The sequence below is a fragment of the Oncorhynchus keta genome, chromosome 12 (assembly GCF_023373465.1).
Source record: "Oncorhynchus keta strain PuntledgeMale-10-30-2019 chromosome 12, Oket_V2, whole genome shotgun sequence".
Lineage (NCBI taxonomy): Eukaryota > Metazoa > Chordata > Actinopteri > Salmoniformes > Salmonidae > Oncorhynchus > Oncorhynchus keta.
Genome location: NC_068432.1, coordinates 50,474,261 through 50,485,586, shown reverse-complemented (window position 1 = coordinate 50,485,586; position 11,326 = coordinate 50,474,261). Strand labels below are relative to the sequence as shown.

Sequence of the window (11,326 nt, the reverse complement as noted above, 5' to 3'; positions counted from 1 at the left end):
TGTACATCAACTTAATAAAAACACGATGGAAGGGTGACTACCTTAATTGAGATAGAGGCTTGCCATTTGGGACGAATTCAGGGTCGTTTTCCCCAGTCCCTATAGGGATTCTTTCGTCAACGTGTATAATAAGAGAACGGATTCCTGCCATTAATAGATTCAGGCCAGACTGCTGCATGCGTTTTAGTGATAGGTGTTGACCAGACAAAGGCTGTAGGTTATGATTTGTCCTTTCTTCAAATGTCAACATTGCCTACCATCGGATGGTAGGCTATTTATATTACGTAACATTTCATGCGCAAGGCTAACGGCGTGTTGACCGAAGCTCCGGTGTGCAGGTGGAGTTAAACATGTTCAGATGGGGTGGAGTTAATTGTTGCTGGAGCAGAAGAAAAGAAAACGTGACAATCAATTGAACTTTGAAACTTGAAGCAAACAGACAGAATGGCTACCGATTTTACTCAGGATTCGGTGTTGCACTTTCTCCAATTCAAGGGTGGGAGAGTGAAGAACTCGGACCTGTTGGCGCACTTCAAAACGTTCTTACGCGACCACGAGAACCAGACGCACAACCGGCAACTGTTTAAAACGTTTGTGAACTCTGTGGCTGTGGTGAAACCAGAGGAGGGAGTATCATACGTTGTGCTAAGGAAGAAATGTCTGGGGCAGGTTGCTGGAGATATCGCCGCCGCATACCACTCACCAAAGCCTCGCGCTAGACAACAACCGGCGCCACAGGCGAGACCGAGGGAGAGAGACCAGTCATCGAGAGCTCCGGTAAACCGAAACCAGCAGAGAGGTCAGAAGGGACTGATTGAGACGCACTTTCATGAATTACACGTTTCACCAGGCGACACCAACCAACTCACCGACCAGGTATTAGCCTCGGCTGGAATTGTCAACAACAACCATGTGGAAACAACTATCAATTACGAAAAGCCTATCCAATGCTCCTCGCCACATGTGCCAGACCATGCCTCACCTCCTATATACAACAGAGATGCACCATTCCTCCCATCGTACAATGCGGCAATATCAAAGTGGTCAGAAGATGGGAGTGGTCAGAGCTTTGAAGCAGAATGGGAACTGAATCACAAAGGTATTTACATCAGCGGTTCCGAACTTGGCCAGCAGTCAAAAGAACCAAAGAGGAAGAGGTCCTATCCGCCCCCTCAGTTCCTATACACAGAGGTGAAACCTCCAGCGTCTCACCCAACACTGGTGCAACAGAATGCAGTGCAGACACAGAGGGAGACTTCTGAAGCTGACCACAGAAGGACAGCTAGAGCATGGCCACTGCTCACCACTCTAGAGCATGCCAGCTCCTCTCCTTGTTTATCTGATGGTTACAGTCCTCCTGCTGCTCCACGCGCTCTACTGACCCCTGACCCCCAGGTGACGCGCAGTAACGGCAACTTGGATGGCAGTTACCACCTCCACCATAGGATCCCACAGCAGCCCAGACCAAAACAGGATGGACTCCCAGCAGCTCCACTGCACGCTACACCTGCTTGTCAGCTGACGCAGAGCAATGGCAGCCTACCTGTACCACAGAAGGATGGAGTCCCAGCCCCTGTTCCTGACATCCAGTATCCGGAAGAGGAAGGAGCTGCTGTTACCCAGTCCAGAGCCCAGACCCTGCCTTTCCCACGCAGCCTACTCCTGGACTCTGCCTACCAGGACCACACTGCTGGGTGTACTGATGGGTTTGGGTACCCTGAGCACCACCACCAGGCCAGCTCTGACTTCTCCTCCAGCCACAGCAGTCTCTCCCTAGCCCAGTCACTGGACTCCAGGGATGAGTGGCCCCAGCGTTCCCCTAGAGAGGAGTGGGCCAGCAATGAAACTCTCAGCTACCAGGACCTGAACTACCCAGGTGAGCAGCAGAGGATGAAAGTGCACGATATGCTCTGCCGTGCTCAGGAGGCCAAACTGCTCTCTCAGATGCACCGCGCTGAGAGGAGAGCGCCCTGGCCTCACCATCACTCCACCGGTTACCTTGACGATGAGGCGAACAGAGCGTCTTCATGGCACCACTCCACAGGTCATCTCCATGATGACAATGGGTCCAAGTCCATTGAGTCCACCTTTCTTCCTGGTTCAGACCCCGAGCACCTCCTCCGACCCCCTGTTCGGCGAATCAGCAGCCGGTTCCGCAGCCGTATGTGCCGCAGCCTCGGAGCCGACCTGGACCAACTGTTCCCGGAGGACAGAGTCTCGGCACGGCACAACCGCCTCCACCTCCTCTCCTCCAACCTCAGCATCAGCCACTCCTTCTCCACCCCCACCTTTCGTACACCCAGCTACAGAAACCTGAGGCGGGAGATGCACTCCGGGTCCTCCAGTAACAAGAGCCTGAACGGAGCCTCTAACTCTGGCGGCCATGACAGCTCCTACTTCCACTGCCACGATCTGGTCCCCCTGGAGGCGAAGGAACATGACTGGCTGGTGAAGGGCGCCACTGGGACCTGGACCGACATCTACACCCTGTTCAGAGATGAACCCAGCCTCCTCACCAAGAGAGACTTCATCACTGGTTATACCATCCTGCACTGGATCGCTAAACATGGAGACCACCGGGTCCTCAACACACTCTGGTACGGAGTCAACAAAGCTGGGTTGAAACTGGACGTGGATGTGAAGACTACCTGTGGCTACACGCCTCTTCACCTGGCCGCCATCCACGGGAACAACAAGATGATCCGGCTGCTTGTTTATAAGTTCAGGTCTAACGTGTCCCTCCGGGATACCAGTGGGAAGAAGGCCTGGCAGTACGTGGGCCGGACCGGCCCCAAGGACCTGCTACAGATGCTAGGGGCCCCTCACTGCTGGACTTCCACAGGGGGTAGCTCCACACCCTCAGGGGAGAGACCCACAAGGCCCGCTGTAACCTCAGCCACGGTAAAGAAGTCCATGTCAATCACTGGGTTCCTGAAGCATAAAACCCTCGTAAAGTTCTCAGGATGGGAGGGTTCTCAGTCTCCCGAATCCTTTGTGTGAGAATAGCGTGAACTTCAGGGTGAGTCTGCCTGCTCTGAGGGTGTGGCTACTGACCTACCACACAAGCTCAAGGCTCTTACTAAGTAAGCCGTTTGGGGTCTTTTACGACTTTGATTTGCCACTTAAAAACTTTCTTGGTTATTTCAAACGTTTTTCCATTTATTTGAAAAAATGAAAAAAGAAAAAAGTAAAACCTAATAAATGAATAAGAGGGTGGGATTATGTTATTGAGCTGTCTAAATTAACGTATTGTGATTGGGATTATGACGTGGCATCAACTATCTCTTGTGAAATCCTACCATGACACGAAGCAATAGAATCAGTCATTAAGTTAGTTTAATACAATCCCTTAAGAAATCTATGGTACCTCAGTATAATTGCTTTGCTATTTTCTTTATTGTGGTGAGAAGCTCTTGTTTATTTGCTGCTGGGGAAATGACTTCCATTCTCGTGTGCTCGTTTTCAATGACCAAAGAATACTCCTTATTTTTGTAAAAAAAAAAAAAAATTAAATGCCTGTTCTCTAACAAAAGTGTACTGTGTGTCAGTTGTTTGTGCTTAAGTGGGTTCAGATTTGAAGTGATGTGACCTGACTCTGGAATGTGGTAGTGAGAGGATGATTTTTTTTCTTTTTTCTTTTGTTCAAAGACCTTTCAAAGTAGCACTGTTATTATTGCATCATCTGACTGGACTAAAATGTCAGGAATCCTTCCCTTCAGTTGCACCAAGTTGCTTATCTTGTACAATGTTGGAGGTTCACTCAGTATAGATTGCTTGGCCTTATTCACTTTTGATTGACACTACAAGGCATAAGCAGTACTCACATGAACTGTTTTCTCCACGTGCACTGTTTTCTCCACGTGAACTGTTTTCTCCACGTGCACTCAAATCATATTGTTATGATACCTCATGTCCTGAGGTGCTTAAACAATCCAGACTGGTATTTGATGTACCTCTGAAGCCATCTCCATGAAGGGATACATCGGGATTTTGGTAACGAGGCCCTTTATCTACTTCTCCAGAGTCAGGTGTCCTCTCTGTGTCCAGTATTAAGGAACTTAGAGGTTGTAGTTTTGTGAGCCAATGCTAACGAGCATTAACGGAATGACTGAAAGTCTAAGGTAACTGCTAGCATGCTAGTAGATGTATCCCTTTAAGCACTCTTATTTATTTTGTCTCTAACACTACTGTTGTTGATTTAAATTAAATGTTAACCTGTGTTTAAAATTGAACTTGCAGAGAGAGTGTTAACGAAGGCTAATTTACAAATGGAAACCTATTCCCTATATAGTGCACTACTTTAGACCAGAGCCCTATAGAACCCTATTCCCTATATAGTGCACTACTTTTGTCCAGAGCCCTATGGAACCCTATTCCCTATATAGTGCACTACTTTAGACCAGAGCCCTATGGAACCCTATTCCCTATATAGTGCACTACTTTAGACCAGAGCCCTATGGAACCCTATTCCCTATATAGTGCACTACTTTAGACCAGAGCCCTATGGAACCCTATTCCCTATATAGTGCACTACTTTAGACCAGAGCCCTATGGAACCCTATTCCCTATATAGTGCACTACTTTAGACCAGAGCCCTATGGAACCCTATTCCCTATATAGTGCACTACTTTTGTCCAGAGCCATATGGAACCCTATTCCCTATATAGTGCACTACTTTAGACCAGGGCCCATATAGGGAATAGGGTGCCGTTTGGGGGGGACAGCCTAATACTCAACTTACATTTGTTTTGCTCTTAATGGAAAAAAACAAAACATAAAATATATATTGTCACTGGGTGTGAATGGGAGGCTGCAGTTATATCAAGCATTGTATTGTATAACCTGTTAGACATTATGTCTATAGCTTTCCTTTTCTATGAATAAAAAGCATATGGTGTATTAACTGCTATAGTTGTTAGCATTTCTTCAAAGATTATTGTCAACACATAGCTGTTTGTGTCACCTCTGCTGTTTACTGTTGTAGCATGGGCTTTCGAGTGGCTCAGCGGTCTACGGCACTGTATCTACAGTCCCTGGTTCGAATCCAGGCTGTATCACATCCGTCCCTGATTGGGAGTCCCATAGGGCGGCGCACAATTGGCCCAGCGTCGCCGAGGTAGGCCGTCATTGTAAATAAGAATTTAGGAGAGAATTATAGGGATAGTCTATTGGTTTTCTTACCCTGTAGGAGTCTATGGACCTGGTATGACAGCAATCCATGCTTTGGTTTAGGGCTCTTCAATCCGTTTCGCTGAAGTTCAGCATTACAGCGTGATTGACATTTAAAGACTGCATTCACGATAAATGCTGCATCAATGTTCAATTAATCTATAAGTGACTTCATTGATCTTCACAATCCATTTGAGATACATTTGTATGATTTAGAAATGATGCGTGCATTTGTTTGTGTGTGTAATTTGGGTGAAATATCCCTTTAACAGTGAAGGGAATGATGAGAATGTTATAAGTCCTACCAGCACTCGGACACTGCTATGTTGAGCTATCATGTTACACTGGGTTAGTGTGCTCTCCCGAGGGCAAATAGTCCACAAGTCAAGTCACTAGGACAGTCAGTGGACCAGTCAACAACTAGGATGAGGAATGTGAATTGCAACACACACACTTCACACAAGCAGGATGGTTCACATTGGCAGGCCCATAGGGCGGCGCACAATTGGCCCAGCGTCGCCCGGGTTTGGCCGTCATTGTAATTAAGAATTTGTTCTCAACTGACTTGCCTCGTTAAATAAAGGTTAAATAAATAACAATAAAAGCAACGTTGCAGTATGACTTGACTTGAATGTCCAAGACAAATGTCCCTAGCCTGAGAGCTAGTCTGTTGGTGCTATCATGCCAACTCTAGCCTGAGAGCTAGTCTGTTGGTGCTATCATGCCAACTCTAGCCTGAGAGCTAGTCTGTTGGTGCTATCATGCCAACTCTAGCCTGAGAGCTAGTCTGTTGGTGCTATCATGCCAACTCTAGCCTGAGAGCTAGTCTGTTGGTGCTATCATGCCAACTCTAGCCTGAGAGCTAGTCTGTTGGTGCTATCATGCCAACTCTAGCCTGAGAGCTAGTCTGTTGGTGCTATCATGCCAACTCTAGCCTGAGAGCCAGTCTGTTGGTGCTATCATGCCAACTCTAGCCTGAGAGCTAGTCTGTTGGTGCTATCATGCCAACTCTAGCCTGAGGGCCAGTCTGTTGGTGCTATCATGCCAACTCTAGCCTGAGAGCCAGTCTGTTGGTGCTATCATGCCAACTCTAGCCTGAGAGCCAGTCTGTTGGTGCTATCATGCCAACTCTAGCCCGAGAGCTAGTCTGTTGGTGCTATCATGCCAACTCTAGCCTGAGGGCCAGTCTGTTGGTGCTATCATGCCAACTCTAGCCTGAGAGCCAGTCTGTTGGTGCTATCATGCCAACTCTAGCCTGAGAGCCAGTCTGTTGGTGCTATCATGCCAACTCTAGCCTGAGGGCCATGCCAACTCTAGCCTGAGAGCCAGTCTGTTGGTGCTATCATGCCAACTCTAGCCTGAGAGCCAGTCTTGGTGCTATCATGCCAACTCTAGCCTGAGAGCCAGTCTGTTGGTGCTAGGCAATAGAAGGAGACATCAGATCTGGGTCCAGGCTATAGAAGGAGACAACAGATCTGAGACCAGGCTATAGAAGGAGACAACAGATCTGCGACCAGGCTATAGAAGGAGACAACAGATCTGAGACCAGGCTAACATGTCCCTTCAGGGAGAATAAAATGGATCTAATCTCATCCACAACAGAACAGACACACCGTGGCTGATGACGTTATAGAATAGTTAGTCAAAGTACAGAAAGACAACAACAAAGGCTCTGTTTAAAAAATAGATTTATTTGTAAAACAAGGATCTTTTTTTCCAATCAGCCTCCCTTCTCCTACGCTTCGTAAAGCACGATTGATACATGGAATTTTGATTAGGAAAATCTGTCAAATCTGAGAATTCAGTTATGCTTCTGAAAAGCTATGAAGAAAAATATGGATGGCACCATTATTGGTGAAAATGGTAACATGAATATGTGCCTGATACAGTATATTTGACTCAAATTAGGATATGTAGATGCTTCTTCTCTCAAAAGGACACAACAATATCAATTGGCATAGTACATTTTGGGAGGGAAAACAAGCAAGGAGTCACACACACTCACACTGACACTACACACACACACACACACACACACACACACACACACACACACACACACACACACACACACACACACACACACACACACACACACACACACACACACACACACACACACACACACACACACACACACACACACACACACACTTCCCACTGGGCAAAAACGGGTTGAATCAAGGTTGTTTCCTCGTCATCTCAAACCCAACAAATCAATGTGATGAGTGTTGAATCAACATAGAAAACAGATTAGATTTAGCAAAAAGTAATCAACAAAAGGATATTTAGTCTAGTTTTTTTTCACCCAACTTTTAACCTAATTCCAATGACACGGTGAAAAGTTTAGTTGAATTCACAAATTCTAGAACATTACATCATCATGACATCATCTTGCCTTCTCTGAGAGAAATCACATTTGTTTTAAATTTCACATATTTGTTTTTCAGTTTCCAAAAAATATAAAATGTTTTTTTTTGTTTGTTTGTCGTCTACATATTAAAAATCATAAGAGGTTAGCAGACACCATATGTACAGCCACTTGCTTTTTTTATTTATGATATAAATAATTATAGCAGTTGTTGTCAATGTCATGGTAGCTTTTATCACAAACTTATCATTTTTCGAGTCTGAATTAGAAGTGTTTGAAGCATAATATTGCCTTAGATTGTGACTACATATTAATATGTGTGAGAGCGTGCTATTATGTTGGTAAAGAAAACAGACCTATTTGATTTGATTTGAACATTTCAGGTCTGGTTCCTCCTGACCAATAGGAACAGAAATGAGAAATAGAAGCCATTCTAGTTCTGTGATTCTGACCATTCTGACCAATCAGTAGTTAAAACTGCACCCCAAAAAAGTGCTCAGCTGTAGTGATATACAAACGTAAAGGCAGTAGTAATGTTATAAATATATGGGGAACAACATTTCTTGACAGGAAGTTGTACATCCACCATCGTTACTCTCAAAGCTTTGATCCACTCGTATGAATACAACTAGGTACCTCAACAGTGTATTGAATCAACCAAAGACATGCTGAGTGGCCAGTCAGAATACAGATATGTGAAAAAGCTTGAGTAACATAGGAAGCATAAATAGAGGCACAAGAATGCATCGATCATCTGTCTGAATGCAGTCTGTCTGCCAGTCTATCTGAATGCAGTCTGTCTGAATGCAACCTGTCTGAATGCAGTCTGTCTGAATGCAGACTGTCTGCCTGTCTGTCTGAATGCAGTCTGTCTGAATGCAGACTGTCTGCCAGTCTCTCTGAATGCAGTCTGTCTGCCAGTCTCTCTGAATGCAACCTGTCTGAAAGCAGTCTGTCTGAATGCAGTCTGTCTGCCAGTCTGTCTGAATGCAGTCTGTCTGAATGCAGTCTGTCTACCAGTCTGTCTGAATGCAGTCTGTCTGAATGCAGTCTGTCTGCCAGTCTGTCTGAATGCAGTCTGTCTGCCAGTCTGTCTGAATGCAGTCTGTCTGCCTGTCTGTCTGAATGCAGTCTGCCTGTCTGTCTGCTTGTCTGCCTGTCTGTATGTCTGCTTGTCGGTCTACTGGCCTGTCTGCCTGCCTGTCTGTCTGTCTGTCTGTCTGTCTGCCTGCCTGCCTGTCTGCCTGCCTGCCTGCCTGCCTGCCTGCCTGCCTGTCTGTCTGTCTGTCTGTCTGTCTGTCTGTCTGTCTGTCGGTCTGTCTGCAACAAGGGGACAGACCGACAGACATCCTTCCTGCTTCATATAGAGCAGAACTGGATGAACTGTATCTCTCTCTTCAACCAAGTACTGTTGTATCTTACTCGCCAGACTCATGGTGCTCCTCCCACTGAGTCAGAGACACAGCAATTGTAGGAGTGACCAGGAGCAGTGTTGTTGTTGGGGTGATGTCACAGTGATGTCACAGTGGTGGAGCGGACTGTTTGGGTAGGACCAATGTTAGGGCTGGGAGCTCTAAGGTTAGGGCTGGGAGCTCTAAGGTTAGAGCCGAGGCTGGGGTTCAACCCAGGGATAGGTGAGCGGGGCTGGGCCTGATGATCCCCTGGAGAGATACTCTCAGCCAGCCTGCTGAGCTGTTCATCCCACTGCTTAAGGAGCTCATCCAGGAGTCTCTGGCGGATCAGCAGGGCTGGTTTCATACAGACGAAGTGCTGGTAGTCTCTAAGCTGCGGCCCAGTCAGGTACCCACCCAGGATGTCCAGTACCACACGCTCCCGCCGGTCCAGATTCTCCTTCAGCTCCCTGGCATCCTCGTGCTGACTACACAGCTGCCTGCGCTTCTGCTGTAAGGACTCCTGAGTTAACACAGATATATAGATTATTAAAGACATCCTGGTGCTGACGACACAGATTCCCGAGGGCAGAGAGAGACTGTTAGTGATAGGTGAATAGAGTCTTTACACAGAGAGACTCCTGGTTAAATTAGAGGAGATAGACATTCTGTCTGCTGTAGACTCCTGAGGGGAGAGAGATAGAGGGGATGTGGGTTAGTAAATACACACAGACACTATGACCTGGCACCACCTAGTGGCCATCATGTGACACATCTACAGAACCATGTTCATTATGAATGAGATAGGACACCAGTAGAGGAAACTAGATTAGTAAAAGCCTTGATAACACATGATGACGTTTGAGTAAAGTACAGCAACCCTGGCTGAACGACACCCTCTCAGGAGGGCAGAACAGAAGGTCGCAGGAATCAATCCGTGTATCAGAGGGGAGGAGCCCTGTAGTACCAGTGACTGAAGTAAAATCCCATTTTAACACCGTGGCGTTCCTTCGTTAAGGGAGGGAGGCTGAGGTAGCAGCATGATGTCCCCGCTCCTTAACACAGCCAAATACAAGACGATTGTAAGGCTTGATTAAAAAACCCAGGCTCCGTCAGAACATCCTGTAGACCAACAAGCTGTCTGCCGTTCTGTGACCTCATTCAATACCACAATATGAGACAGACTGTCTGGAGCAAAGTGTGATTCCCTGGAAGTCAAGGAGGTCGGAAGGTATCTATTAAAATGCACATCTTCATCTCAGAGGGACCAGGGACCCTAAAATACAAGGGACCCTAAAATACAAGGGACCCTAAAATACAAGGGACCCTAAAAATAGCCTGCGGTGTTAGGGGTCTCCTTCACACTGTGATTCTCAGACTGTAGTATGTAGAGTGGAGTATCTTCACCCTCTTCTGTGCTGTTATGTGTGTAGTGTAGTGTTATAGTGTAGTGTTAGTGTAGTGTTAGTGTAGTGTTAGTGTAGTGTAGTGTTAGTGTAGTGTTAGTGTAGTGTAGTGTTATAGTGTAGTGTAGTGTTAGTGTAGTGTAGTGTAGTGTTAGTGTAGTGTTAGTGTAGTGTTAGTGTAGTGTAGTGTTATAGTGTAGTGTAGTGTTAGTGTAGTGTTAGTGTAGTGTAGTGTTAGTGAAGTGTAGTGTAGTGTTAGTGTAGTGTTAGTGTCGATCATCCCCATCTAGCTTCAGAGTTTGTTCTGTTAGGTGACCTAAACTGGGATATGCTTAACACCCCGGCAGTCCTACAATCTAAGCTAGATGCCCTCAATCTCACGCAAATCATCAAGGAACCCACCAGGTACAACCCTAACTCTGTAAACAAGGGCACCCTCATAGACGTCATCCTGACCAACTGGCCCTCCAAATATACCTCCGCTGTCTTCAACCAGGATCTCAGCGATCACTGCCTCATCGCCTGTATCCGCCACGGAGCCGCAGTCAAACGACCACCCCTCATCACTGTCAAACGCTCCCTAAAACACTTCTGTGAGCAGGCCTTTCTAATCGACCTGGCCCGTGTATCCTGGAAGGACATTGACCTCATCCCGTCAGTTGAGGATGCCTGGTCATTCTTTAAAAGTAACTTCCTCACCATTTTGGATAAGCATGCTCCGTTCAAAAAATGCAGAACCAAGAACAGATACAGCCCTAGGTTCACTCCAGACCTGACTGCCCTCGACCAGCACAAAAACATCCTGTGGCGGACTGCAATAGCATCGAATAGCCCCGTGATATGCAACTGTTCAGGGAAGTCAGGAACCAATACACGCAGTCAGTCAGGAAAGCTAAGGCCAGCTTCTTCAGGCAAAAGTTTGCATCCTGTAGCTCCAACTCCAAAAAGTTCTGGGACACTGTGAAGTCCATGGAGAACAAGAGCACCTC

General features: G+C 46.6%; 2 protein-coding genes across 15 annotated transcripts in view; one reads left to right on the top strand and one right to left on the bottom strand.

The window, feature by feature from the left end:
* The first annotated feature begins 107 nt into the window (after window positions 1-107).
* LOC118391591 (ankyrin repeat domain-containing protein SOWAHB-like) lies at window positions 108-4,872 on the top strand. Its single transcript, XM_035783107.2, has one exon. The coding sequence runs from the start codon at window positions 445-447 to the stop codon at window positions 2,998-3,000; it is 2,556 nt and encodes an 851-aa protein (XP_035639000.1). The 5' UTR covers window positions 108-444; the 3' UTR covers window positions 3,001-4,872.
* A 1,968-nt stretch (window positions 4,873-6,840) lies between these two features.
* The window catches only part of LOC118380861 (protein Shroom3-like), a 162,901-nt gene continuing 158,415 nt past the window's right edge, over window positions 6,841-11,326 (bottom strand). For all 14 annotated transcript variants that reach the window (XM_052458569.1, XM_052458571.1, XM_052458573.1 and 11 more), the window contains one exon: window positions 6,841-9,454. In XM_052458569.1, the coding sequence (XP_052314529.1) occupies window positions 9,050-9,454 (405 nt within the window). In that variant the 3' untranslated portion in view covers window positions 6,841-9,049. The remainder of the gene's footprint in view (window positions 9,455-11,326) is intronic.

Bases quoted from the DNA above. Each gene is read 5' to 3' on its own strand.
- LOC118391591 (XM_035783107.2), top strand. From the start codon at position 445: ATGGCTACCGATTTTACTCAGGATTCGGTGTTGCACTTTCTCCAATTC.